Source organism: Aspergillus versicolor (genome assembly GCF_001890125.1).
Source record: "Aspergillus versicolor CBS 583.65 unplaced genomic scaffold ASPVEscaffold_8, whole genome shotgun sequence".
In the NCBI taxonomy this organism is placed as follows: Eukaryota; Fungi; Ascomycota; class Eurotiomycetes; order Eurotiales; family Aspergillaceae; genus Aspergillus; species Aspergillus versicolor.
The window spans coordinates 1,477,612-1,504,584 of NW_024467531.1; the positions used below are offsets into that span (position 1 = coordinate 1,477,612).

Consider the following 26,973-nt stretch of genomic DNA (forward strand, 5'->3'; position numbering starts at 1 on the left):
CTGTAAAACCGCGTAGGTATATGCTAGGTATTTAGAACATAGTAATGTCGGGAACGGACCGAAGCTCCCCTCCAAGTAATAAATTCCCTTGCCTTGCGTCTATGTGGATTGAAGTGAGCGGACAGCCACGGGGAAGGCTGGTTACTCGTTCTTGGGGTCTTGGTAGAGTCCAACTGGAACTTGGTATATCTGCCAGTGAAGTATCAATGATAGCTTTGTCCATTGTCTACCATTTCTCCTATCTACCACATCACTCAAACAATCCCAATCCAAAGTCGCCATCCTCATCCTCATCCTCATCTCCATCCGCGTCACTTCCCCCATTCGCCGACCCAGATCCATCATCTGCACCTTTCTCAGTATCTGGGACGTTATCGCCCCCTCCACTGGCGTTAGACCCGATTGTAGCGAGCTTGGACGTGCCCTCGGCGATCAACTAGGTATATGTCAGCTCAATGTATACCTGGAGCCCTCTTCCTAATCCACTGAAGAGCTACAGGACTGACAGAACTAACCTCGTTGATATCGCGCCCGCGTAACTCGTCCAAGAGCTGGCCTAGACGGCTTTCGTCAGCGTATATACCGACCGAGGCGAGAACCTCCTTGATGTCTTCCCCTGAGGGTTCGCTGTTCCCGCCGAGGGCGAGGAGGAGGTATGCGGCGAGGTGCTTCATGGGGAGATCGATAGGTTTGGTTTGTAGAGAGTTTGTGCTGTAAAGATGGGGGTTATTCTTGTTTCATTGCAGAGAAGCTATATTCTATGTTTAGTGAATTTATATATATTCTATGATATTTACTGATTTCTTGACTATGTGAATAGATGGGATGATTTAATTTGGAGGGTCTTTGACTCACTGGTGCCTGCTCCGTGAGTCATGGATTAGGGCTTCCGAGTCAGTGTAAGCCACCACAACATCCCTTCTATACCATTAAAAGATAAAAAGAAATGAGAGATTCTCAAATACCCAAATAACCAAACCGTCTCCCAAATGAGATTTAACCGTAGTAAGCCCTAAAGTGTGAAGGGCTCGTGTTCTGGGAACGGTGGTGGGCAGACCTAGCGCGTTTCATTAAACTCAAGACATGCATATGACATGTACTAATAAAAAGAGAGAGATCATAAATGTGTCATCCAAGAGTTGTGTCACTTTCACCGTCTTTCTCTCGTCGGGGACCTAATGCAGCATCGCCCGCGTAAGCCAGAGACTCCACCTGGTCTACGTGGACAGCATAGAGCCGCACTGGACGTGGGAGGATTGCAGCTAGCGGCGGTTGTGAGTTAAGGAGATGTTGTTCTGTGGCTGTGTAGCTATCTGCTCGTCATCAGAGCTTACTAGTTCCTTAAATGTGGTAGGGTTAATATTCGTCGGCTAACAAGGTAGCATCGCCTTGCATTTTCACGGAGTAATCGATTACTTGATGTTTTGATAAACAATTCCGTGACTTCAACTCTCTGTATTATTGTCTATTCGAGAATTGGAGCAGTTCTATCTCAACTCATCCCCTTCACTGCCCTGATATCGAACACGTACACAACATCCACCTAACCATGCAATTGCCTATCTATCCATCCCCTCAGGACAGAAACACTCGAATAAACACCCGGGTAATATTCACTGTTGCAGAGAGGGTTTCCCCACGAAACAATACCCACAAGCGTGCCATCAATAGCAACAGGCCCGCCACTATCTCCATGACACGCAGTTTCCCCCTCCTTGAAGGTACTTAAGCAGAACATGGTGTCGGTGACATTATAATGAGAACCCTCGTAATGTAGCCAACGCTCGGCACATTCACCCCGATCAACCACAGGGAGCTCGAGTTCCTGCAGTGTATCTGATACAAAAAACGTGTCCACGTCTGTCCTCCCCCAGCCAGTCACGTTAGTGATTGCTCCTGTTTCGGGATAGCCGGCGTTCGCAGGGGCAAGACGGATGGGAGCCACGGCGGGACCTAGCTCGAGGGGCTCGGATAGTTTGATGACCGCGACGTCGTGGGAGAGGGTTGACTCGTTGAAGCGCGGGTGGACGGCGAAGTTGGATACGTTGAGGAGCTGGCCGCCGTGTGCTTGGTAGGTGGACCCGGCTCGCACGCCTAGCTGTGAGGTGTTCTGGACTTGAGCGAAGCAGTGGGCTGCTGTTACGATGTGTGTTTTGCTGACGATGCTGCCGCCGCAGTTGTGTTCGCCGTCTATATGGATACTGATTTGGTAGGGGTAGGATTCGATCTCGGCGTCGTTGCCTCCGATGATCAATTCTCCGGCGAAGGTGCCGGAAATGACGGAGGTGAGAAGTGGGAGGAGGGTGTTGGAGAGTTTCATTTTGACTTGTCCTTGTGTGAACGAGTAGAATGAAGAAGCTGGTGCTGATGAAGAGCGGACTTGTAGGGGGTTTGGCCAGCTCTATATAGTATCTGATTGCCTTGGCGTCGAGGTCCTTGGACCAGATACAGAGCCAGGCAACAATATCAATAACAAGGGCTGTGTTCTGAGGATGGATCTTTCCAACACTGAGTATCGAGCTTTTACAGGTGGTTCGTCCATCGTGACGAAGCAGAGTGGCTGTACGGGGATCTCAGGATTCGATCTACGCTTTGTTCTCCTCTGTGAGAAGCATAATTGGACTACCATTGATGGAATGGAATTGCCCGAGGCAGGGCAATAGGGTAATACCATGCATGGCACAGAACAAGGTTAGTTCACGCGATGTACTACCGCAGCCTGTGGGACTGGGACCAGAGTACATGTACATCCAGCTCCTCCAAGAGCCGCGTGTCAACCTTCTGTCACTTGAGCCTTGCTAATAGAATCATAGAATGTTCTTGAGCCTCTACAAGTGCTATTATATTCACGTCTGATTTGTCCTTTAGTCCGATGCCCAGGAATCACAGCCACAAGCGATGTACCCACCTAGCACGTTCAGCCCCATCCCCGATCCTTCATAAAGACAAATCAGCTTTCCCCGCACGCCTCACTTGAACACTAAGAAGCAATGCATAATTCTGAACCCATCCTAGCTGCCATACAGGCGGTATATTCCGCTGCATCCGGGCCGGCCGTCGCCTGCACTACCGACGCGGACTCCACGGATGAGCGAGACAGAGTCAGGGTACTAGTCCGTTGCCTTGGAGTCCTTTGTACCGGAATCTACCCCTGGAAATGCCCGAGATAAGGAGAAATAGGGGGATGTCTCGGAAAGACGCCTGGTAGTCGAAAAATCAATTGTAAGAGGGTAAGCCATTGCATGCTTCACGGTTAGTTTAGAACCAAGCCGGGCACATGCAGCCACCCCGTTCTCCAGGGGGATTTATTGTAACAGGGCAGTGACGCCCTGTGCCACGTCTAGTGGAGTTTCGTTCATAACATCTATTGCTTGGCGGTTGCGCCCAGGATGTCTAGGATGTCCAGGATGCCAAGGATGCCCAGGACGCTGTGGGATAGTGAGGCTACGCGGTGCGCTCCCGGTCAGAACTAGGATTGCCAGTCTACATCGCCGGTATAATGTTAGGCCATTTCTAGATACGCCCTGGTATTCCCTAGAGAATCTGTAGTCGTCGAATGGCCGTTTGAGCCCTAAAGGCCGAGAAACCAGCTACTGTTGTGGAACCGGCCATGGCCCATGGGATTCTACCCTCTTTATGAGAACTCTTTGTTTCAGCAATTATCTATCACCTAGGAGTATCTATTAGAAGAGGGCCCGTTTTATAGATATTCATGAGGAACCGTTATTAAGCCTTTCTTCTACACTAAACAAACTAAACAAATCACAGAGGGCGATGTCATGAAGTCCCTGGGCGTCGGCGAAGTGGTCGAGTCGACATCATCCGCGTTCAAGCCCGGAGATCATATCTCGGGGGTGATGGGGTGGGCTGAGTACGCGGTGCTTGGTGAGCAGGATTTTATAGTCCCTGTGAAGCCGCTGCCGAATGGGCTGGACGAGACGCATTATCTGGGCGCGTTTGGCCTGACTGGGCTGACGGCTTATTTTGGGTTGGTCAAAATCGCGGAAATCAAGGAGGGCGAAGGGGTTCTTGTTTCTGGGGCCGCGGGGGCGACAGGGAGTATGGTTGTGCAGCTTGCGAAGGTGTTTGGTTGTAAGTATGTGGTTGGGATTGCGGGCACGGAGGAGAAATGTCGGTGGGTTGAATCTTTGGGTGCTGATCGATGTGCGTCTTTTATCTGTCTTTCTATCTGTGGTTATTTGCTGAGTGCTGATATAAAATAGGTGTCAATTACAAATCGCCATCATTTGTGCAAGACCTTCAGGATGTAACGAGGGGCCGTATCGATGTCTACTTCGATAATGTCGGCGGTGCAGTCTTGGACGAAGCCCTGGGGATACTCAATATCCATGGCCGAGTTGTCGCTTGCGGGTTCATCGCTGGTTATAATGGTGATAATGGTCCGCCGTTGCGCAACTGGTGGAATGTCGTCTGCATGAAGCTTCGATTCGAGGGGTTTGTTGTCTTAAAGTATTACAATGAGGCGGACAAGGCGATCGAGGTTATAGCGAAAGCAGTTGTTGAAGGGAAAGTGCAGCTGGAGGAAAAGAGCGAGACGATAATCAAAGGAGGGTTAGAGGATGTGCCGAAAGTCTGGATGAGACTTTTCGAGGGAGCTAATACTGGCAAACTGGTGACGACGCTTCAATAATGTCATGCGATGGTGTCAATCTGGGCGAACTGTCCTTGCGAATTCAGGTCCCGCCGTACATAGATAGCCATATCCCCGAAATGCTCGTCGTAGGGGAAATCGAAACAATCGTAAGAATCACAAATCATCTTCCTTATCCGCGGTGAATCCGGGTCGGCCCTATATGAATCAGCAGAGTACAAAAGTTGTAGACACCTTCCATACGTCAAATCATCACTAGATGAAACCCTATCCCACATCAGCACAGCAGGCCGAGCGATGTCAGCAACAATCTGCCTGACGGGGACATCCGGCGCGCATGCAAATACCAGCGAGGAGTCATCGGCCTGGATAAAACCCTCAGGGTCTTTCAATATTTCAATTCCATGAGAATAAAGAACGGATATGTCCCTATCTGTGTAGGCGGGGTCTTGGACAGCGCAAGTAATTTCGTGGCTCGAACTCTGCCGCAGAAACTGTTGCAGTGTCAGGAGCAATGCGTGTTGAAAAGCGGCATTATAAGATATGTGAGGCACATCATCCGAAGCAGACATTATCCCACATCCGAATCCGATGATCTTGGTTATCTTTCCTGCAGTAGCTGTAGACGACAGTGTCCTTTTAATTTCCGCCCATATGCCGCTCTCTTCCCAGATCTCCAGGGCGGCGGAAAAGAGACGATGGACTTCATCTTTTGACTTGAATTTAGAGTCATCTGCAGGCTCACCGGTGATATTGTTATGGCGGATGAGGGTATGTTGAATGCGCAGGCTACAGAACGCCAAATCAGGGCTTTCACTGACGGTCTCAATTCGCTTTCTGAGAGACTGGTATGAGACGTATTGTATGGTTGGCTCGTTTCTGAAACATGTAAGCCTGATATTGTGCCTGAGAAAGGGGTTCTCACGCTGTATAGACTATGTCGCCGGCACGCAGATGAGCCTGGCAGTCGCCCGTTTTGACCTCGAAGAAGACAGGCACGTCAGAGAGATCGAGGATTCGTATTCTGTCTCCTTTTTTGAGCGGTTGCTGTAGCTGTTCCTGGATATTCCGGAGTGAGTCCTTAGAGAAGAAGGGCCTTCCCTCGTTGAACAATCTGTCTAGTTGAGAGAGTGACTTGGAGGGATCGACAGCCTCAGTCCGTTCACATACTCCAGACTTCAAATACAACATAATAGATTTGGAATTCCAAGATTAATGAAGTGAATGAAAATTAATGAAGAGAAAGCGGGACGTCAATTTAAGGCCCAGCACGTGCTTTATGCTTATCCACTGCAGTAATCAATTCTATTGGAAGTCTATAAGTATATCGTCTCGTCATCTACTCCGTATATCTAGTTCTCATTAACCAACACATAGCGGTACCGCGCATCACCGTTATGCATATCCACAATCGCCTGGTTCGCCTCCTTCATCGGGCGTTCTTGGATCCAGGGCTGCACCTTCTGGTCCGCAGCCAGCTGCAGCATCTCCCGGATAGTCTCGGGAGAACCGACCAGAGAACCAGCAAGCTTGACGCGGTTCATAACCAGCGCCGCAGCAGGGATAGTAAGGGCGCCGTCCTCAGGGACACCAACCTGGACGAGCGTGCCGTCCACCTTGAGGAGGGAAGTGTAGTCCGTGATGGGCATCTTGGACGAAGAAACCGTGCAGACAATCAGATCCAACGAGCGCTTGTTCTGCGCCATCCACTCCGTATCCTCCTGCGTCGAGACGTAAAGCTCAGCGCCCATCTTCAGCGCATCCTCGCGCTTGTCCGCCTTTCTTGAGATAGCTACAACCTCTGCCCCGAGCGCCTTCGCAAACAAGACACCAAAGTGTCCGAGTCCACCAACACCAATAATGCCTACCCGCTTGCCAGGTCCACACCCGAAGTGCTTCAGTGGCGAGTAGACGGTCACACCACCACATAGCATCGGCGCCGCAGCGGCTGAGGACAGAGCCTCGGGGATCTTCACAGCGAAGTGCGCAGGGGCGCGGTGGTACAAAGCGTATCCACCGTATGACTTTCCGCCGTTCATATATTTGCCGTTGTAGGTGCCGGTGAAGTGCTTCACGCAGTAGGGTTCGTTGGAGGCGGCGCATTCGGCGCAGTCGCCCTTGCGTCCGAGACAGGACTCGCTCTGGGCGCCGAACCCGACCCGGTCGCCAACTTTGAAGTCCTTTACTTGGGAGCCGACGCGGACGGCGGTACCGACGATTTCGTGTCCGACGCAGCAGGGGTAGTCTGTTGGGCCCTATTCATGTTGGTTAGCTACCTAACTAAGATTATGGGTGGGATGTGGAGTAAGGGATTCGGTGTTTGGGGGAATGATAACATACCCAGCCGCTTCGCAGGGTGTGTAGGTCTGATCCACAGATACCGCAGTGCGAGATCTTAACGTCGATGTCTGTTTCCTCCCAGGGCTTGGGCTCAAACTCCTTCCACTGCATCTTGCCATCGGCGGCGCTGGCGTCAAGGCCGAGCCAGCCTTCGAACTTGTAATCGGTAGTCATCCTGATTAAGAATAGAGTAGGATAAAGTAGAGGATATGTGATTGGATAGAACTGTCTTGAAGAAGGACCTTGAGAGAATCAATCCGTCTCTTCTAGGGCCTTTTATACAATCCCGGAGTGGCACCAGTTATTGCCACGCATAAGCAAATCTTTGATCAGGGCCGATCTGTATCGATGGGTCCCACACAGAATGTCATCGAATCCGGCGCAATGTTTGGATCGACCAACGGCACCGTCCCAGGATCCAGAATTAAGTCCGTTGTGGGCCCGTAAGCAGTCTATTTTTTTCTGCAGCATCGGTAGATGCTGGATAGAGCTACGTACCGTGCCTGAGTGGACCCAAGGGTAAGCAGTCTCGGAGACTTAAATGCTTATCTTGCGTGAGTCTATCCGAGTCCGAGCCTCCACTGCTTACGAAAATCTAAAAATGTAGCAGGTATATTTGCTGGTATGTAACTAGCCTACACGTACTACTGTTGATGATTGATGTCTCACAGTAATCGGAAGTAATTGCTCATCTAATGGTTATCACGAACTAAGTCCGTCGGTCTCCCCAATGCGCACAACATACTTGATAGCACTGGCCTTGCCCTCCTTCAAGTTTGTCAAAGCCTTCTCTAAACCCCCAAGTCCACCGGGAACCACCTCGTGCGGGTGCGGTTTGAACCAGCCGTCGAGTAATCCCTTGGCAAGGTATCGGAAGTAGACGTACCCCAAATCCTTTTGGTCCTGATGGACGCAGCCAACGGAGTTCTTGATCACCTCAACGTTATCCGGCACTCCCGGGTAGTCCTTCCCAGGGAGGACGGTAGCAATCTTGCCTCCGGGCGAGACAATCTTTCCTAAGTTGATGTAGCTTGAGCCCTCGCTGACACAGTCATAGGTGTGAAGCAGCTTAGCGCCCTTCAACGCATCTTTTATTCCGGAGATCACAGCTTCATCACCCTTGCGGTAATCCACAATAGTATCGCCCTTGGATCGGTCAATAAGACTTTCAACGAAAGGTGCTCCGCGTCCAGCGACAGCAATGACAGGATGGATGTTGCTCTTCTGAGCAAGCTGAATAGCATAAGCCCCGATTGCTGATGCACCGCCGTAGATCACCAATGGGATTGAGGAAGTTGCCGGACGCCATGGCTCTGGGAGTGCAAGATGATGGTACAGAACGGCTACAGAGGTCAATGCCGCCAGCGGGATTGTTGCCGCCTCTGATCTCGTCGTTAGCTATGGTTTTTGATCCAGACGTAGTTGAACCCACCCTCGAAGGAAACGTGCTTTGGGAGGTGAACGGTAGTATGCTGCCAGGCAATAGCGTACTCGGCATAGCTGCCACCTGGCGTCACCATCTCATGGAAGGCAGCGACGCGGTCGCCCGGCTTAAACTCATACACCTTGTCGCCAACTGCCTCGACAATACCGGCAATGTCATCACCCTGGTTTCCCGCTCTATCCAACCATTCTGGGAGTTTCCTGGCACCGGTCTATCAGCACTAAGTTGCCATCGGCGGCACCAACCAAGGGAAACCTACCAGTCTTTTGGGTTGGTTCCACTGACAACAACCTTAATCAAGACCTCCTCTGGGCGAGGTGTAGGGATGGCTGTGTCGACGATCTGGACGGAGGGTCCTTTGTGCACCAGGGCTTCCTTCATGTTGGGGATGCTGATGCTGATAGTATTAGCGAATTTGCAAGGAGGACATACCGGCAATCTAGATAGATACAGACAATGATGCAAGCGGGGTCCCGAGGTAACCGGGCTTACAAATCAGCATCTCCAACAACGGAAGGTGCGACTGTCGTCATTGCCCTAACTGACTGCCCTCATCGTTCCTTCCCTATTTGGACGGAACTCGGCAGTAATTCGGGCCAGTTCACCGCGCGCCGAGTCCCGACTGCACTGCTCGATTCTATTGGTTGGATTTGTGAAGAAGCTACCACAAGTGGAGCTGATGCACTAATGCATAATGCTTATCCCCGGTCCTTGGTTCATTATCCGTGGCAATACTGCGGTGTCCTCTATGCTGCTTCCAAATCATTTGTATGGGCCACAGGAAGAGTAGTTGTGGATCCAGCCTTATGTTGCAGGATATCCCTTACGCAGAGACCTAAGCAATTTGTGGAGAATATAAGCTGCTACATCTAAAGCAGACTAAGCAGTGATCTGATTACCCTGCTCAACTTCTACCGGGTAATCAACGCTGACAATTCAACCAATCTGCACAGCGTTAGTTAATCTCATCCATTAGTTACAGTATTGCTTCCTTAGGCTATCTGCGGACATTACAGTGAGAAACAAAAAGCGCTGATATGCTTATAAAGTATTGAATCGGCAACTTGGCTAACTTTAAAGTGACCAAGGCTCTACCAGTTGTTTTCGATCTAACAAAAGCAAGCATGGATGGTCAAGTAGATAACCCTGCAACCAAACTACTAGCAGCCTCAATTAATCTGTTAAGCCAAGCTGAATGCGACACGATCTATTTAGGACGAGCGACTGGTCTCCAGCTGGTTCATTCTGCGCGAACCCCCGAACGGTTGGAAAGCTTGCCTCAGAATGCTTCCAATTGGCCCCGTCGACATCGGGAACTATATGCAAGGTCCTGGATGTCGAAAAAGCCAAAAAGGTCTAATGACGGGTTTCGAGTAAAGCCGTGGCTGCCCTGAACTGGGAAAGATACTCTGTGGGTGTGCATTCTCAATGGGGTCTTGAGGGCTCGTGCACCGTCCGCCTCAAGCATTTATGCACATGGCTGCGCAGCAATCCGACCAAGCGCTTGGTAATAATTGAGCCCCTCGCGATGAGACTGGGCTGGCCCTTCAGCTGAGGGATGCATTGCTCGATCGTGACTGTTTTGAAATTCTTCGGCTGGCCTGTCCAATAACAGCCCGCCAAGTCCTGCATGCAGAGAACTTTGATAAATCGGCCATCGATCCTGCTGCAATTGGAGGAGGAGATTGGCGGGTGAGATTTGCATCGCCAACATCTCCGTGTCTTTTCGATTAGCGTCGTGATGAGTGATGATCCGTGAGATTCCCAGTTCATCGGGATCGGAGCTCGGGCCCGCTGCCATTCTCGCTGTCGGTACTCCTTTTCTCCCTCGTTCCACATTTTTCATCCATAATTCTCAGGAAGCAAGGTAGCTGTCTCGCGAGCCGACCCTTGCACGGCCAAAGCAACCCCGGAAATTGGAATGAGGAGCCCGCCAATCCCTCAGCTAGTGGCGGCCACATCCTTCATCGACGCGCCAGGGGCTTGAGGGAGACCCACCCTGCATGCTGTACAAAGCATGAATTCCTAGTTCCCAATAGTGGCCGACCGAAGGAAAACAAGCGTGCCCAAGCTGCAGAATGCGCTGGCCATGGTTATAAGAGGAACCTTCTCGCTGTTAGTTCTTTTCCCTGTTGAGTATTGAATTCCCCTTCAGCCCTCTGGTCATACATAACTTACCTGGGACCAACCATGCATTTCAACAAACTCCTGCTGGCACTCGGCGCCGTCGCGCCAACTGTTTTCGCGCAGGATCAGGGCGAGGTAACACCATCTCCACTATGCAATTGACACCCCACACAGCCCAACCAGACTGACTAACTCGCCCTTGAAACCAGTCCTTATTCCCTAAACACTGCTTCCCAGAGCCCTGCAAGGGCATCACATCCACAAACGAGACCTACGTCTGCGGCGACTCCCGGCTCGGCCCAGTCAAATACCCAACCAAATTCCCCCTCCGGACCGAACTGCGGACATATACGCGCTTCGGCTCGCTCTGCCCTGCCGAGTTCCTCGAGAAATGGGCTACATCCGCACAGCCCGATGGGACATACATATACCCGCCCGCCACCGGCTTCGTCGTTGACAACGAGAACGTCACCATCATCGGAAACGTCTCCCTGCCTGTAGGCCAGAAGCTGGACCGCTTCGGGTCCGAATACGGCACATTCCTCGCACCCTTGGGGGCGCCGTATATAGAGAGGTCGCTGCCGCCCAGTAACTTGGTTACGTATGACGGGGAGTACCCGTTCAATTATCATGTTTATCAGGTGACGAAGGAGTTTGTGGTTGGGCTGGGCCCGATTGCGCCGTGGTTTGAGCAGCCAGGCATGGGGACACAGTTTGTTGCGTCCTCGAGTGTTATGGCGTTGATTGACGGTGGGTTTTTGAAGAGGTTGGAGCCGAGCGAATATGATGAGCGCGTAGAGTATTCGAATTCGTATACTGAGGGACCGAATTAGAAAAGAAAGGCACTTGTATAGGTTGAGTTCGGCTTGACAATGTATCATGAGAATATAGCTAATTCGCAATATGCACTTAATTTTGAAGAATGAACGTCGTCCCAGGTATTTGAAGGTTGGGCCATAATGAGCCGGCTGTTTACTCCCCAGGCCTTGTGTAGGGCAGCGTGATTAGAGGGAAGCGGCGCAACTCGAGTGGGATGGAGCGGTAAAGCAAACCACGACAATGCCGGATTCGAACCAATGGAGGCTGATTAAGAGCACTTTGCAATGGATGGTGGCTCTTGACTCGTAACATCGGGCCAAAGGGAATTACAGCGTGCTAGTGAGACACAGTACATATCCTAGGCAAAGTCAACCCGAGGGGAAACAAGACATCCTCGAGGGCAGACTCATGTCTCGACGGTCCTAACTCTTAAACCCCTGGCCATATTAGCCTATCTCCCTGGAAAGGCAAGGCATAAGCTTTGACATTCAAGTCTTGACATATTCTGAGCAGTGAACATCCACGTCGCCCACATGGGGGGGTGATCAAACCCGCAAAAGTCCTGCCAAGGGACGGCAGTTTCGAAAACGGCAGTCAACCCGGCAATGAGCAGAGATAAGCGCCCTTCTCCTCATGCTGAATGGTGGAATGACACGATGCCAAGCTACTTCATGAATTCTCCGCGCTGCGCCAAGAGGACGAGGGTAAAGACATCCTATATGGAGACATCATGCCATCCAGCTAATGATGACTGGCGTTGAGGCCATCACAGCTCATGGGAAAATTATCCAGGCGTGAGAGACATAATTGCCCTGCGTCTATATAGAAGATCAACGTGAAAGGGTCTCCTTGTCGAAGAGAACGGCAGGTCGTGCAATGGTCTTGTCTGAGATCTGGTGGGACTCCAGTTTGGGGAAATGGTGGAGATAGTATCTAGACTTTCTCCGCCACTCTTGGCCCTTGGCATCATGTCAATATTGCGGGGTAGGGTATCCATTTCCCCAGGTTCTCTGATGTGACTGGCAGTGATTACTGGATTATGCAACTATCTGGCGATATTTTGGACACGATGAGCCAACGTCCTAGGTTAAACTCGGTTAAGCTTACCCAAATGACAAGTAGAATGATTCAATGAAGAAGGCTTCTTCGGTCAAAGGATATATGCATGAGTCGTGGCTATAAGTTCTTGTAGTCCCGCTTTTGATGCCTTTGTTTTGGGGATTCAGTGTCTCCTGATACCTGACTCACACATCACAACATGACAGAAACATCCGACCGCAGCATGGAGGAAAAACCTTCGCCTGTGCAGCACCTGGAGTCAATTCGCCTGGAAGACGGGAAAAATGATGAGCGTCCTGTATTTGGCATTGATGAGGCCCATCAGAAGAAAGTAATGTACGATGCGCGTCGACCTGTTCCACGAGATTCACACTGATATCCCATTGATCTGTAGGCGACGAATTGACTGGCGCCTTCTACCCGTCCTAGGAATAATGTACTCGATATCCCTGATCGATCGTACCAACCTCGGTCTTGCCTTTGTGGCGGGCATGGAGGAAGACCTTGGGCTTGATATTGGTGCACGGTATACCATTATGGTGATGGTGTTTTTTGTGGCATACATGTAAGACCCCGTTGATCTATGGCATACAAACCCCACGTTCTAACCAGGAATACGATAGCGTATTTGAAATTCCTAGTGTTGGTCTGCCGTATCCCTTACCACAAACGGCCAAGCTCATTGGGATACCCTAGAATCTTATTCTCCCCAAAGCCGGGGCGGCTAATTGGCTTGCTTTTCTCGGCATAGGTTTCGGGGCGATACTGATCGGAATGGGGTTCACGTATAACTGGAAAACAATGACAGTTTGTCGAGCTCTCCTTGGTAAGACTCCCATCACTGGCGACTTCTTGGCTGCTAATGCAATTGGTGATAGGGACCATGGAGGCTGGATTTATGCCAGGTAGAGAAAACCAATAGAAACCCATCTGTTACAGCTGGACTAACAGGATCAGGGTGCACCTACTTGATTACCTGCTGGTATAAACGGTTCGAGGTTGGCAAAAGACTGGCGACATTCTGGTTGATGTCGGTGGTTTTGAACGCCTTTGCGGCCATCTTTGCTTATGCATTGACCCTGTTGAAGGGGACTCATGGTCTCAATGGATGGAGATGTATGCGGCGCTACTTTCCAAAACTGAGACCAACGGCTAACTCGCGAGCATGTAGGGATCTTTATTGTCGAGGGCGCAATCACAGTCGGAGTGTGTGCTATTGGATGGTTCATTATCATTGATTTTCCAACCAAAGCAGACGGCTTCTTGTCGCCCGAAGAGAAGCAGTTTGTTATCGATCGGATCAACTATGACCGTGGAGATGCAGAAGAGGATCCATTGACTGCGGCAAAGATACTGCACCATCTCAAGGACTGGAAGCTCTATTTCTGGGCGTTTAACCTTATGGCGTCAACGCTCCCTGGATATGCATACAGCTACTTCAAGACAATTATCCTAACTGGAATGGGATTCACAGGGACGGAGAGCCAGCTTCTCAGTGCCCCACCGTATATCCTTGCGGCCGCCGTCACCTACATCTCGGGCTGGCTGACGGATCGATATCAGATCCGAGGCCCTGTGATTGCTGTACATCAAGTGCTTACAGCGGCTGGTATGCTGGTCACAGCGTATGCCAAATCAAACGCGGCGCGATATTTTGGGGTTTTCCTGGGTAAGTTGGCGTAGCCGAAGTTGCTCCGGTTTCCTACTAACCAAACCTCATCAGGCGTGGGATTCCTGCAGTTCTGCATCCCAGGGGTACTTGCGTACCAGGCAAACAACATCACCTCACACTCAAAACGCGCTGTGGCATCCGCGACTTGTTTAATTGGCGGAGGGGTTGGTGGGATCATTGCGAGCGTGACTTTCAAGTCGGATGAGAGTCCATACTACACGACGGGGATCTGGGTGACGTTTGGAGTAACGATGGTCAGCGTCGTGATGACGGCAATGATGGACATGTATTTCTGGAAGAAGAACAAGAGGGCGCGAGAGACAGGAGAGCAGATGGAAGGGATGGATAACTGGTACTACACCCTATAGGTTGTTTGAGAGAGCAGACCCAATGGATTGTGGTCCACTGCTCTTTGTTCTCTGAGACGGTGCCAAGGCGCCTATCCATTTTGGGACATTGCGTCACTTGGGCCAGTTGCTGTGCCGCCAGGAACCAACTCTTCGATAAACATGGATCCAAGACAAGATTAATATAACAATTTATCCTATACTTCCGGTTTATTGAATATCAATTATAACCTGGCCGGAGACTGGGCGAGCCGGTGTGCTCCGTCGAAATCAGCCTCTTGAAACACCAACACTACGGCGTGCTGCCATTGGCTGGTGTAAGCGCCGCGCTACCTGGTCTGGGGATAGCCTAGGCTGCTCAGCCTCCGGGGGCTTCTGCCTGGGTTCACTGGCCATTTCCCATAACTCGCCCCCACGGATCCTCAGTTAAGAACATTGCTTGTGCCTCTTGTTTCTTCCTTTTCATCCAACTCCTGTCTTTCCTTTGCGTTTTCTCATCAGATTCCATCTCATCCTTGTTCGGGGGTGAACCAGCTGCTAAGTTCTTCATCATGGCGATCTCACATCTGGTGCGCCGGGCTGATGAGGCCTTCGTCCAGAGCGGCGTCATCGAGCCATCGTTGCCAGACTCCCCCTGGGGCATTGTGCTCTTTATCCTTTCGGTTGTAGTATTTGCTTTCGCTATCTTCGTTGTAAGTTATGACCCCCTGCCCTATTGCTTAAACCAGCCCGGCTGGTTGGCTGATCAGTTGTCATACAGATCAATTACACCTATGGGACACTAGTTCCAACTCTCGCTATCGTCGAGGACTCTGACTCGGATTTGCTTCTCCGCGTCAATGACGACCCTGCCAACAAGCAGCCTGGAGACCCAGCCGTCCAAGACATGGGCGTCGAAGCACCCGCCGCTAAGCCCATCACCAGCAAGCTGCGCACAACTGTCCGCCATCTTCGCGCTCGCGGTGGCCGTCTCGCTATTTTCCGTGGGTTCAGCATGGCTATGCTTGGCGGCTTCGTTGAAATAGTCGCTTCCAGCCGGGTGCAGAATTCGATCGCTTGGCTACTTGTTGTTAAGCTTATCACCGCTGTTGTGGTAGCCAATATCCAAGTCGCATGGGTGCACATCGTGATATCTGAGCCCTCTTCCAAGCGCTTTTACAGACGCATTCCAAGCTTCCGCTCTCTGCCCAAAGTCTTCCCTGCGTTCGCTTTGATGTACGTTGGCAGTTCTGTTGTTGCTGCTACTATTATCTTCGTCGGCCACCTAATCGCCGGAACCCCGAATGACACATCCGTTGACTTCACCAAGGGTGTTCGCCAGTCAGACTTTATAATATACGCTGTCGCTTCCTTAGTTGGTTTCCTCGTCTCGGTTCCTGCTGAGGTTATTTTCACTCGTGTGGCAGCCTCTACCCTGCCCGAAGACGATGAGTCTATCGTTCCGTTTGACCGCAGCTTCGGCGGAAAGGTCGCTCCGGCTATCACTGGTGGTGGCGTACTGAGCATCGCTGACGCATGGAACACCTTTGACCGTGATGGCTGGAGGCGTTACATCAAGGCCACTGTGAAGGCCTGGCTTATGCAAGCCGCCGCTATCCTCCTGTTCTCGGTCTTGATCGTTGCCCAGTCTGTTGTTCACATTCGAAAGGAGGGCAGCGACAAGTCCTAGACTACGAACGAGTCTGTCCCCGAATTTGAGCCATTGGCACGACAGTGTTGGATGTCAGTTTTGAGGTTGACTGCAAGCACCATACCTTTACCCAGTGTACATCTGTCAAGTATCTGCATGCTTTAATTATCTTATATAACAAGAATGAGAATCTCAGTTGAACGCATAACCAAATAATATGTTACTTTTCCTAGCGAAGGATAAACTTGCAGAAGATTAAAAACCATGCCAGAATTAGCCCTGTGTCCCTAGAGCAGGGTCATGGCCAGGGACCCTTGGGGCGGGAACAGGGAAGACAATCAGAAGGGCAGCGCTCGGCTCAGTCCACAGTGCTGACTGTACTGCGCGCCGATGAGGGGAGACTGGGAGAACCCCGCTGCCCTCCGCCAACCAGAGTGCCTGCTGCACCACACCGCCTTTCTCTGTGATTATTTCACCATCAACTGACAGCCTCTCCGTGACCCTCTCCTGGTCTGCTGGAGGCTATTCCGGGCTTTCTTTCTCCATTATCGTGCCGTCCTTACTCTTCATCACTTCCTGTCGCTCTGCTTCTTGCTCTGCGTCAACTATATTCCTCTCACTCTCGTCATTGCTCTTCCTCTCTTCCATCCGTCCCACACCACCCCGCCCCCACCATGGCCACCACACCAGCTGGCCGCATGCTGTCTCGCCAGCTTCAATACATGCAATCGGATAAGGATCTACCAGGGATTAGTTGCGGTCTCGTGGATAGCAATGTGTTTGAGTGGGAGGTCATGCTCATGATCTCTGACGATGTCAAGCTCTATGGCGGTGAGTTCAGTCTCTCATGTGCCCTCCCCTAGTGCCCTGGTCTCTACAAGCCTATCGATCGATCTCGACGTTTACTAACTATTTCCTCTTTATAAGGCGGTTTTTTTCGTGCTCGGCTCTCCTTCCCCTCTGAGTATCCTCACATGCCACCGAAAATGAAGTTCGAGCCACCTCTATTCCACCCTAACAGTGCGTCTTCCTCCTATGTACCCTAGGTTCCGATCTACAGAATCCATTCAAATACTTACGATGCACTTCCTAGTCTACCCCAATGGCGAAGTCTGCATCTCAATCCTCCACCCTCCCGAGGAAGACAAATACGGCTACGAATCTGCCGCAGAGCGCTGGTCACCCGTCCAAACGCCCGAGACTATCCTCCTGTCCGTCATTTCAATGCTCTCTAGCCCGAACGACGAGAGTGCTGCCAACGTCGAGGCTGCCCGTCTGTGGAGAGACGACCCCAAGGAGTTCAAGAAGCGTGTCCGCAAGTGCGTCCGCGAGAGCCTTGGGGAGGAGTAACTTTTCTACGGATTAATGTCGCCTTAAATACGTCCACCTTTTTTTCTTTGTTTCTTCTCTCTATCCGGAATCTCGATCTGTTTTTCTGGGGTCATACAACGCACAGGTGTTGGGAGTTCTTCGAGTTGATGGCCCTTTTTATTTACTTACCTACTTGTTTCTCCTTCACCGTTCCTGGACTCCACTTTCAGTATAGACGATTCAAGTCAACCCGGTCCTTTACCTATCGGGTTGTTTTGGCCTCTTTTGGAATTATCATACGTCCTTGGTTGGTCCTTTTGGGCATCATATCATGGTGGAATGGTTTTATTTCTTGTTCTTCGTTTTGCGCTGCATATCATCTTAGCACAGCTTGCCTAGGTATATATTTAGCATCGAGTTCTGGGTTAATGGTCAATGAAGAATATATTCAATTATGGATCGTCTATCAGTTAATTAGTTGAGGAAATGCGGACTGCGGGATTGGTGCAACATGCATGGGGTCTTGGAGGAGGTCAAGACACGCACCAAGCCCATCGGCGCGGAGTGCATGTTCCACAGAAACGGTATGCTTTCATGCAAGTCTAACATAAATAGGTATGCGTAATGTACTTCTAATTATTTTGTCATGATAAGTACTCATGGTTGAGCCTTGACCCCCTTCCTCAACGTGGGAAGGAAGAAGCCCGGGTGGAAGACAGTAAGTAACAAGATAGCGATAGCAATCATCCTGCAGGCGGATTAGCGTCTACTTTGACCAGCCGTGACAGTTTCATCTTGGGACAAACTTACATTCCGTCGAGCACCAAGAACTCGTCTTCCTTTTGCATCAGCGGGTTACCCCAGCCGCCAGCCATTTCAGGTAGTCGATAGATACACCGAATCAACACGGTGGTGTAGGCGAAAATCTCCGCGAAGAGGATAAGGTGGATGCTTCTCCGGCCGACGGATTTCTCGCTGAAAGCTCCACTGCCGCTGCGCTTGATCCGCCAGAAGAACTCGGCGGCGAGAAGTCCGCATACGGCCATCGTGGCGACTTGAAACGCAATGCCGGCGATGATAATGTCGTCGCCAACCTCCAGCAGTTTCTGGTCGTTCCCTGCAGCTGCGGCGACACCGCCACCAACTGCTTGCAGGACAAGCGATCCGACGTCGCAACTGATGAAAATCCAGGTGAACAGCCTGGGATTCAGGCGCGAATGTTCAGGTCCGAGTGCGAGGATGATGTGTTTCAGGGTAAGGTAGACACCGGCGGCGACAAAAGTCGGGGCGAGAATGAGGCAGACGATCTGGAGCTTGAATGCGTCTGAGTTCCAAGGGTTATTGCTCATTAGTACCCGCCCTATGTAGCCTGCTAGTTCCATAAGCCCGCCAACAGCCAGGGCAACCATCATCGTCCATGATCGGTAGTAAACACCAATTCCAAGTTGAAGGACGCCGAGAAGACCAAACCAGACCGCGAAAAAGACATTTCCGCCGAAGTTGGGATAATATCCGTATGTAGTCGCCTCGACAGGACAGAACGGACCAGGTTCGAAACAGGTGTCGTAGGTGGGCGGAGGGATTACTGTGCCGTTGTTGGCCATGGAGGGCAAGCGATCGGTCGATATAGTACGACGGGAGGAAGTCGACTGGTTCAAATAAGAAAAGGAAAAGCGCGCAAGAGAGAGAACGAAGGACAAATTAAAGCGCTGACGCCGGCATCAGAGGAACAAAAAAGAGTATCTTGATGTCGGGAGCTGCACCGTAGACAGTTTGCAGATTTCAGGCCAGGAATTACTAAGGTCAGCCTGGTAGTTATTAAATGAAGGTAGGGTCCTTTCACCCCCCGTTCATCGCGATTTCGCGATTGAGGCGCTGCCATCCTTTGGTGGATCCGCATCGGTTAGAATCCATACAAAATCTTCCGAATGATATACGTGATTGGCCATATCTGTCGTGTTCGCTCTCGCTTTCGTTCTCGCTCTCGCAAATGCCCCACTGATCCAATATCAGATTCTTATCCCCGGCCCCAAAAAGCGCGGCCGGCCAACGGGAAAGGGGAAGACCGCCCAGTCTTCTTGGCCATGCTTCCTGTTGGATACTTTGCAGCCTTCGCTTAGCACAGTCAGCCATTGACCACGTTAAATGTTCACCTCATGTCCAGGGCATCTTCGGGTTCATATTTGATTCGTCATCCTTTCCCATCTTTCATCGGTTCTTCAAAGAGAAACATATTGAGCAGGCAGCATCCAATCGGCATTCGGCCTTGTTAACGGCGGCTTTCTCCGCCATTGTTTTCTCCGAAAGAGTCATCGATTTTCATGAATCACGGCCGTCGATGCTGAAATAGAGTTGTCGGTCGGCATTCGGTTATGAGTCGGGCCCATTAGCTAGATCATGTATAGCTCAGTTTCCGCATTACTTCCAACCAGGGTCGTTGAATAATGATGTTGCTAATGAAAGATGATTCAAAAATAAATATCATTGACCGCAGCGATCCGGAGGAAGCCTGCCTGGTTTCCTGTAGAGGATGGTGGGTCTCCCGACGTTCCGAAGTCCCTGCGCGCCTGGGATTCAGACCACGTGCAGATAAGAGATAGGCACGTGGACCCACGTAGAGTTTCGGTTGTTGTCTCCGTCAGCTTCAAGTTCCCCCAAAGCATTCTTGCATCAATCAGCCGGCTGCCGGGAACTGTGGTTGTACTTGTCAGGTGCTTCTTGGGATGCGGATACGGTACATGTATTTCCGATATGCCACCCCGGAGATCACATACAAAATCCCGCAACGGTTGCGGCCAGTGCAAAAAGCGACGCGTCAAGGTAAGATGGGATCTCCTTCTGCTCTAAGTATCTCGCTATCCATATAGCATAGCCTTTGCTCCCATTACCTAACAGCTCTAGTGTGATGAACAGGGACCGCCATGCTCCAATTGCGCGTCCAGAGAGCTAGAATGCTCCTACGCGAACCCTCCGGTATCTCGCAACCTATCTATCAGTACATCCATAAGCCCGCCCCCAGGATATGGCTATAATCCCACTCTATTTGTAGCCGATACATATCGGCAAGCTCCAAGCGCCTCGCCCGGAGATTGCTCAAACGCCGCGGAGTTGCGCAAGTTAGAGTTGATGCACAAGTTTTCCACCGAAACCTTTCAGAGCTTCTGTAACTCTTCAGCCGACTTTTACACCTGGCAGATTGCGGTTCCACAAAAGGCCCTCCATCATGAATTTTTGATGAAAGGCATCTTAGCGACTGCCTCTTTGCATATAGCATCCTCAATGGATCCCTCGGCAGCACTAACGTATATCAATACGGCTCTCGAATACCACAACCAGACGCTCACGCCCTTCCGCCACGCCATAGACAAAATAACTCCGGATAATTGCGATGCAGTTTTTGCTCACTCGATCGTGACTACGATCATTAGCATAGCCCTTCCGCAGCTGACTACTGAGAAAGATGAGAGCAACGGTGCGTGCGAGAAGATAGTTCTTGCTACTGAACTACTTCAGGGCGTAAGCAAGATCCTCAAAATTTGTCGTGGATGGTTGAAGATGAAGCCCTTTACAGGAGGAGGCGACTTCTGGGATCGGTCTGATATGGGCCTAGATCTTGAAACTAACGCAGCATTGAGGAATCTGTCCTATTTGACCGATCACATAGCTAATGCAGACCAGCGTGAGATGTTCCGAGAAGCGATAAGACTCCTCACCCAGTGTTTCACAAGGTATGCCAACTCCAGGGATATTGCGTCCATACTTGCCTGGCTTGCTACGGCGGATAAAGAATTTATCTCCGCATTGAGGTGTCGCGATCCACTTGCTTTGCTCATTCTTATGTACTGGGGCGTACTCCTTCATGAACTTCATGGTAGACTATGGTGGGCCCACAATTCAGGCTCATCCCTCGTACTGGAGTTATTGGCTCAACTAAAACCTTGCCGACCAGATTGGGAAGACATAATATTGTGGCCGAAGCAACGAATTGGCCTTCAGGGCCCTTTGGCCCATTCCAATGGCAGTGGCATGAAAACGCCACATTGAGTAAGCCAGCACCACAGCAGACCAGGATACACACTGTGCTTGAGAGCGAGGTGTTCTGCACTGCCGTATTGGAATACATGCTGCTCGCCGCTCAGGTATGGAAACTTCGGCTTCTATCTTCCTCGGGTATGTATATGGATAGATGTGATTCATTTAAGTGCAGTACTGATTATGTGCTAAGTAGAGTGAGAACCACCAAAGCGCAGCAGCTAACCAACAAGGATGAAAGCCATATTTACTTATAAGTATAACGGCTACTAAAGTTTTGCCATCTTTGTCATGTTTTTCTTGAAGATGTCTTCGATCCGCGCGGTATTCAAACGATTCGCGTCATATTCACACGCTGCCAAACTTAAAGGACCACCCATTTGCTTCAGCCAGAACGATCTTCCGCAGTCAAAAATCCAGTTCCGGCTTGCAACCTTCACCAATTCTGCAAGAAATACTTGCGGGATACTTCTGTCTTGCACGAATGTGACCTCTGGCAACTGCTCTCGGATCTCCGCTGGAACATGATCTCGCACGATATTCAAGAAATCATCAAACGTTCGCTGCACGTACAACTGCGATCCAACCTGTACAATTCCACGTGTCTTTGCTGCTGCGTGTAGTAGACAAGCGTTGGCAACAAAGTCGACGGGGATCTCGTCCAAAATATTCGCACCACTTTCGTATCCCTCAGCCGCATGCCACGTCTGCTTTCCTCGCCGGTCTGAAAGAAAAAGGTCGGCGAAGTTGTTAAGAGGATGCGAGCCATCAGGACCATATAGTGGGTATGGATGACGGAGAGCGGGTGCGAAAATGGTCGGGCGGACGAAAAGAAGAGGAAGCGTTGGATAGTGTTTCAACATCAAGCGCTCCATGAGGTGCTTAGAATAAGTATACGTGGCTGAGAACCGAGATGTATGAGCGGACTGGCCTGAGGATTGTATGGATGCGATCTCATCATCACAGTCTATGTCAGAATGCGAATATATGCGCTCTCCAACATATCCATCTGCAAGGAAACTATTGGCGTACGCTGTGGACAACTGGACAAAAAGCTTGAGCCTCTTGAACGACGAAGCAAGCCGCGCCAGCTCTAGAGATGGGAAACAGTTGTTTTCGAGAGCATCCATGATATTGGAGTCGAGGGAGATTTTGGCTGCGGTATGGATAACAAGGGTCACCTCGTCTCGCAATGGTTTGAGGCTCGGAATATCCACCCCCAGGTCTGGCTTCGTTATGTCACCGATAACAAAATGAATTTTCCCAGAGGCAAGCAATGCCTGAGTCTGGGCAGGCATGTTCTTCCTCCACTTCTTCACCGCCAGCTCCGATGACTTTCGCACAAGAACAAAGATCTTCCGTGTCGGCAGCTGCAACGTCAGCTTAAACAGCAGACATCCTCCTAGGGACCCTGTGCTCCCAGTTAGGAACACGGTGTGGCCTTCAAAGAACGTTGCGTAGCCTTTCTTCCTGACCTCATTCTCTTGCGAAGCCATCGGAAGAGCCATTTGTATATAGAATCAAGCGCAACAGCGATCCTAACCGCAGCCACCAATATGGAGAACAAAAAATTGCTGGCGAGCGACGGCAACCAACAACACGCTCCCTGTATATAGAATTCATAGGCAACCCATGTGCCGCCGAGGTTCAGTCTTGTTGTACGACCTCATTTATCCAACTCATGAAGTCGGTCTACTCGATACCCCGTTTGGTCGCATGCTCAGCTAGTGTAGGCCTATATTATATCCCATCTAGAGCATCTCACTGATTACCCTGATTATACACGCATCTATGCATCTTATATACCGGTGATAGGCGCCCTTTCTTCAAGGGCATCACTCTACTTCCAGTGGTCGTTCTTCCTATTGGTATAGTCTAAAATCCAACTCGAGGGGACAAAGCGTTGGCTCGTCCAGCCACCTTTCGGGGAATATCCCATTGAAACCAGGGTGGTTTTGGTTTTTATGCGTAAATGTAAGGGGGAATGGTGATAATACTACCTAAAGGAATAACATTCTACATCCGTGGGCCTCGGTTCCCACAGATTATATGTATATATATATATACCCACGAAACTCCCTCTTTCTGCAACCACACCGGCAGAATATTATTTAGTCCTCGATGAGTTCTACCATTATGCGTAATAAACAAAAAATTTCACTCAAAAACAATCGCGACTATTTAATTAAGAAAAAAAGGTAGCACAAGCCTTCAAATTGACCATGTGCCCTCCGGCTTTTTTCCTCCCCCATATATTTCCGAAGGAACCGATTCTCCTAGAAATGTTGCTACTGGCAAGAAAGAGTTGCAACCAAATTTTTGGTTCTATGTATTGTGAAAAAGTTACAGTAGCGGAACACGTAAAAGCTAACTACAATGACATCTAACCGTAATCACTCAAGAAGGCATAATGGTGGCCGTTAAGTTGGGCATGTGAGGAAGAGAGCCGTAGGATCAGGAAGCCTTGAGATTGCCTGCCCCGTTTCCGTTGACTCCTCCGCCGCACCAACATCGTCCCTCGCCTTCACGTTCAACCTGCACAAGGATATCCATCCCCTTTTCCTGCAGGAATTCAACCGTACGTTGCCTGACATCCTCCAGATCTGCCGAGCTGGACGCTATGACATGAATCACGCCGAGGACTGGTGAATTGCTTTTGGCTTTGGCGTGGTCGTGGTCATGGTCGTGGTCATGGTCGTGATCGTGGTCGTGATCGTGGTCGTGATTGTGGGCGTGAGCATGAGAGTGACCATGATGGTGGTCATGTTGATGGCTATGGCTGTGAGAGTGGCCATGACTGTGGCCGTGATCATGGCCCGAAGATTTTGCTTCTGAATCATCCAACCAAAATTTGGGGACGGTGTAGCTGACAACGCCTCTTATGGTACTGACGCCAGACAGGGTGTCACGAACATTGTATTCCACATCAGCCGGCAGAGTGAGCAATAAGCTCTTGGCTGTGCTACTGACCAATGGGATAGCCGAGGCAAAAATCAAAACCGCAATCATACAAGATGCAATAGGATCATACCCTGACCAGCCAGAGTAATGGACTAGGACAGTTGATATCACAACAGCAACGGACCCGAGGGTATCCGCTAGAATGTGGAGGAAAATCCCGTGCATGTTCTCGTTTCCATGAGAATGGTCGTGCCCATGGTCGTGTCCATGCGCGTGCCCGTGGTCGAAAGCCATAATTCCAACAAGGTTGACAAGAAGACCGGCTACACTGACAGCCAGGAGCTCTCCAAGGCGATGCATCTGGCTGCCTGAGGACAGCCTCTCCACCGCCTCGTATATAATTTCGACGCTGATAATCCTGTACAGGCTCAGTAATCGAATCCAAATAGCATTGTGGGATAATTCTTACATGAGAAAAATTCCGTTGGCGAACCCCGAAAGTGTATCTACCTTACCATAGCCGTAAGGGAACCTAGTGCTCGGAGGCCATTTGCTCATAACAGCGGCACATAGTCCAACAACAAGCGCGAGGCAATCAAAGAACATATGTATGCTGTCGCTAAGTAACCCGAGGGAGCCAGTTGCGAAACCGTAGGATAGTTGGACCAACATGAAGCCAAAGTTTAGCCTGCAAGGCGTTAGTCATGGTGGGAAGTATGTATCAAGAGTGATGAGGTGAGTATACGTCATAAAGTAAAATATGCGGCGAGAATCACGTTCTTTGAGGATGCTGTACAATAGTGGATAGGGCTCGCTGTAACGGAGAATAATCTTCGTTGCCGGTGAGGATTCCGCAGCTGAGTGGTGGTGATGGTGGTGAGCATGGTCATCAGATCTCGAACGCTTGTCGTCAAACCTCGCGGCAAAGAAAGACGCAGTGGCTAGTAAGGCTCGAGAAATATAAACAATATAAAGGTCATCCTGAGCAGGTGGTGAACAAAGTAATGTGGCGCCTCCCGTGGCGATTGCAACGCCAACTTTGCTAGGAGAATATACATGAGTAAGGTCTAGATACGTTATGCTTGTGACCATGGAGGCCACAACTGCTGATAAGTAGACGATATCAGAAGCACCGAAAGAGAAAGTTCCTGTACTGAGAAGGGTCAAAAATCCCAGCACCAGACCGGATAGAGTAGCCATAGCTGGATCAAGGGATGGCTGGGATGCTCGAGAGAGGTTCTGTGTTGATCCATTGAGAGGGCCGGGGATAGAAATGCCAAGCCCACTGCCCTTTTCTGGGGTTGTTTTGGGCGCTGATGGGAAAGGAGGTCGGATGACAAAAGCGGATGTAAGCAAGGCTGTATATCCCAAAAGCGGTGCACCATTCCATAATGTGTTCATGCCAAAAAAGCTCAGCACCAGGACAGTAGGGACAAGAGCGGCAGATAGTTTCTTGAAACTTTGCCTCCCTTTGTCATTGGTAGGCGCAGCATGGTCGCGAATAACTGTTGGCAGTCCAGAGCCCACAGAAACTGCCAAAGAGAATGTGACGAGAAACCCGCCCACTTGCAGAGTAGCATAGATGGGCAATGCAATCGAACATATTTGGATGAGTGTTGCGGTCCCCGTCGAAGGGTCCAATCTCAACTTCTTTAGCGAGTATTCACCCTCGCCCCGCAGGTTCAGACGGGCTAAAGCCCAACCCCCGTACACTATCAGCGTTGCGGCAGTTAATTCAAATGTCCGTGAGATAACGCGATCAAGATTTCCAACGGACGAGGTTGAGGTAGGTTCTGGTCGCGTCCACTGCACATAGTGTTCGTAGAACCACGATAGAGAGATCCACGGTAACGCAATTATAAGCCCTGCAACTATCTCATGGCTGAAGATTGTCAGAAAACGGTATACTAGTATTAACGCAACACTCACAACTGGTTTGGGGTAGCCTCCGCCTGTATCACGAGGCTCTTGTGGGCGTGGGTGACGGACTCCGAATGATCGTGGTGGATGGAAGCATGTGAGTGCGAATGATGGTGTGCCTCCGGCTTTGAGTTCTCAGTATAATTGTTCAAGCCATTCGCATCTGTAACTGGCTGCTGCTGGGCGGCGGGTAGGGCGTAGGAGATCGACTGGGAGAGCGGCGTCGAGCGGCGGGTGTGGCCGCGACCTCGAGAGTGGCCAAGACCATGTCCATGCGGAAGAGAGGGAATTGGCTCCGCAGAGGACATGGTGTTCCCCGCCAGCATTGTATACAGTCTGGCGCAGACGTTTGGCACCGGTTTCTCAGAAAATTGGGCCGCTGGGCGGGGGATAGGAGGCGAGGAGGACAGATGCTAAGGTAGTTCGAGGAGCGGCGCGGCCAAGAAACGGGGGGCGATCGAGCTTGAGGAGGCCTGAAACAACAACCTGCCGAGCAATTGTGCAAAATAGAGCGGCATAGCGCTAGAAGGGGCGACAGGTCTGAGACAATGAGCGACCAGGCAAAATTCGCTTTGCGCTGTATTGATAAAATGGGACAAACTGCTGCAGCTCCTCTCCACGATCCCATTCGGCGATAACGAGCCCACACGTGATCGCCGCGCGTGTTATCGCAACGCTGCCTGGAAATTCAGGTGTCCTTAAATCGAGGCCATCCTCCGTCGTCACCTTCAGACCACATTCACTTCGTACTCTTCCAGG

General features: G+C 50.6%; 14 protein-coding genes across 14 annotated transcripts; 6 read left to right on the forward strand and 8 right to left on the reverse strand.

Moving 5' to 3' along the window:
* Window positions 1–2: 2 nt before the first annotated feature.
* ASPVEDRAFT_198139 (ribosomal protein P2) lies at window positions 3–919 on the reverse strand. The gene is made up of 2 exons (XM_040809248.1): window positions 516–919; window positions 3–436 (listed from the first exon to the last, which is right to left on the reverse strand). The coding sequence occupies exons 1-2, from the start codon at window positions 672–674 to the stop codon at window positions 251–253; spliced, it is 345 nt and encodes a 114-aa protein (XP_040670941.1). The 5' UTR covers window positions 675–919; the 3' UTR covers window positions 3–250.
* A 624-nt stretch (window positions 920–1,543) lies between these two features.
* On the reverse strand, window positions 1,544–2,320 carry ASPVEDRAFT_31584 (S1 family serine peptidase; the record flags this gene model as incomplete). The annotated part of the gene is made up of 1 exon (XM_040810504.1): window positions 1,544–2,320. The coding sequence occupies one exon, from the start codon at window positions 2,318–2,320 to the stop codon at window positions 1,544–1,546; it is 777 nt and encodes a 258-aa protein (XP_040670942.1).
* Window positions 2,321–3,779: 1,459 nt separating this feature from the next.
* Window positions 3,780–4,651, forward strand: ASPVEDRAFT_86546 (MDR family NADP-dependent oxidoreductase; the record flags this gene model as incomplete). The annotated part of the gene is made up of 2 exons (XM_040817867.1): window positions 3,780–4,164; window positions 4,224–4,651. The coding sequence occupies 2 exons, from the start codon at window positions 3,780–3,782 to the stop codon at window positions 4,649–4,651; spliced, it is 813 nt and encodes a 270-aa protein (XP_040670943.1).
* On the reverse strand, window positions 4,463–5,844 carry ASPVEDRAFT_834942 (SRR1 family protein). The gene is made up of 3 exons (XM_040817403.1): window positions 5,538–5,844; window positions 4,856–5,491; window positions 4,463–4,810 (listed from the first exon to the last, which is right to left on the reverse strand). Exons 1-3 carry the CDS (start codon window positions 5,801–5,803, stop codon window positions 4,654–4,656), a joined length of 1,059 nt encoding a protein of 352 aa, XP_040670944.1. The 5' UTR covers window positions 5,804–5,844; the 3' UTR covers window positions 4,463–4,653.
* Window positions 5,845–5,902: 58 nt separating this feature from the next.
* Window positions 5,903–7,158, reverse strand: ASPVEDRAFT_64346 (NAD(P)-dependent alcohol dehydrogenase). The gene is made up of 2 exons (XM_040815722.1): window positions 6,953–7,158; window positions 5,903–6,867 (listed from the first exon to the last, which is right to left on the reverse strand). The coding sequence occupies exons 1-2, from the start codon at window positions 7,124–7,126 to the stop codon at window positions 5,965–5,967; spliced, it is 1,077 nt and encodes a 358-aa protein (XP_040670945.1). The 5' UTR covers window positions 7,127–7,158; the 3' UTR covers window positions 5,903–5,964.
* A 496-nt stretch (window positions 7,159–7,654) lies between these two features.
* Window positions 7,655–8,598, reverse strand: ASPVEDRAFT_136889 (zinc-binding alcohol dehydrogenase family protein; the record flags this gene model as incomplete). Its single annotated transcript, XM_040807336.1, has 2 exons — window positions 7,655–8,334; window positions 8,385–8,598. Coding segments are annotated over 2 exons (894 nt in total), but the record flags the coding sequence as incomplete, so codon positions are not given.
* A 1,554-nt stretch (window positions 8,599–10,152) lies between these two features.
* On the forward strand, window positions 10,153–11,356 carry ASPVEDRAFT_64348 (TNT domain-containing protein; the record flags this gene model as incomplete). The annotated part of the gene is made up of 3 exons (XM_040815723.1): window positions 10,153–10,204; window positions 10,268–10,658; window positions 10,733–11,356. Exons 2-3 carry the CDS (start codon window positions 10,587–10,589, stop codon window positions 11,354–11,356), a joined length of 696 nt encoding a protein of 231 aa, XP_040670947.1. The 5' UTR covers window positions 10,153–10,204; window positions 10,268–10,586.
* Window positions 11,357–12,374: 1,018 nt separating this feature from the next.
* On the forward strand, window positions 12,375–14,631 carry ASPVEDRAFT_44710 (uncharacterized protein). The gene is made up of 8 exons (XM_040813115.1): window positions 12,375–12,737; window positions 12,796–12,966; window positions 13,025–13,043; window positions 13,098–13,227; window positions 13,280–13,306; window positions 13,359–13,517; window positions 13,573–14,070; window positions 14,125–14,631. The coding sequence occupies exons 1-8, from the start codon at window positions 12,601–12,603 to the stop codon at window positions 14,439–14,441; spliced, it is 1,458 nt and encodes a 485-aa protein (XP_040670948.1). The 5' UTR covers window positions 12,375–12,600; the 3' UTR covers window positions 14,442–14,631.
* A 41-nt stretch (window positions 14,632–14,672) lies between these two features.
* On the forward strand, window positions 14,673–16,253 carry ASPVEDRAFT_44715 (uncharacterized protein). The gene is made up of 2 exons (XM_040813116.1): window positions 14,673–15,112; window positions 15,181–16,253. The coding sequence occupies exons 1-2, from the start codon at window positions 14,972–14,974 to the stop codon at window positions 16,087–16,089; spliced, it is 1,050 nt and encodes a 349-aa protein (XP_040670949.1). The 5' UTR covers window positions 14,673–14,971; the 3' UTR covers window positions 16,090–16,253.
* A 471-nt stretch (window positions 16,254–16,724) lies between these two features.
* ASPVEDRAFT_153455 (putative ubiquitin conjugating enzyme) lies at window positions 16,725–17,824 on the forward strand (the record flags this gene model as incomplete). Its single annotated transcript, XM_040808351.1, has 3 exons — window positions 16,725–16,881; window positions 16,978–17,070; window positions 17,144–17,824. 3 exons carry the CDS (start codon window positions 16,725–16,727, stop codon window positions 17,398–17,400), a joined length of 507 nt encoding a protein of 168 aa, XP_040670950.1. The 3' UTR covers window positions 17,401–17,824.
* Window positions 17,825–18,018: 194 nt separating this feature from the next.
* On the reverse strand, window positions 18,019–18,965 carry ASPVEDRAFT_55158 (RTA1 domain-containing protein; the record flags this gene model as incomplete). Its single annotated transcript, XM_040815032.1, has 2 exons — window positions 18,019–18,109; window positions 18,172–18,965. The coding sequence occupies 2 exons, from the start codon at window positions 18,963–18,965 to the stop codon at window positions 18,019–18,021; spliced, it is 885 nt and encodes a 294-aa protein (XP_040670951.1).
* Window positions 18,966–19,803: 838 nt separating this feature from the next.
* Window positions 19,804–21,506, forward strand: ASPVEDRAFT_835108 (Zn(II)2Cys6 transcription factor). Its single transcript, XM_040817408.1, has 2 exons — window positions 19,804–20,181; window positions 20,263–21,506. Exons 1-2 carry the CDS (start codon window positions 20,113–20,115, stop codon window positions 21,403–21,405), a joined length of 1,212 nt encoding a protein of 403 aa, XP_040670952.1. The 5' UTR covers window positions 19,804–20,112; the 3' UTR covers window positions 21,406–21,506.
* A 156-nt stretch (window positions 21,507–21,662) lies between these two features.
* On the reverse strand, window positions 21,663–22,889 carry ASPVEDRAFT_137174 (fatty acyl-CoA reductase; the record flags this gene model as incomplete). The annotated part of the gene is made up of 1 exon (XM_040807366.1): window positions 21,663–22,889. One exon carries the CDS (start codon window positions 22,887–22,889, stop codon window positions 21,663–21,665), a length of 1,227 nt encoding a protein of 408 aa, XP_040670953.1.
* A 958-nt stretch (window positions 22,890–23,847) lies between these two features.
* On the reverse strand, window positions 23,848–26,522 carry ASPVEDRAFT_86557 (metal cation transporter MSC2; the record flags this gene model as incomplete). The annotated part of the gene is made up of 4 exons (XM_040817868.1): window positions 23,848–24,712; window positions 24,764–24,982; window positions 25,040–26,176; window positions 26,224–26,522. The coding sequence occupies 4 exons, from the start codon at window positions 26,520–26,522 to the stop codon at window positions 23,848–23,850; spliced, it is 2,520 nt and encodes an 839-aa protein (XP_040670954.1).
* Window positions 26,523–26,973: the final 451 nt, after the last annotated feature.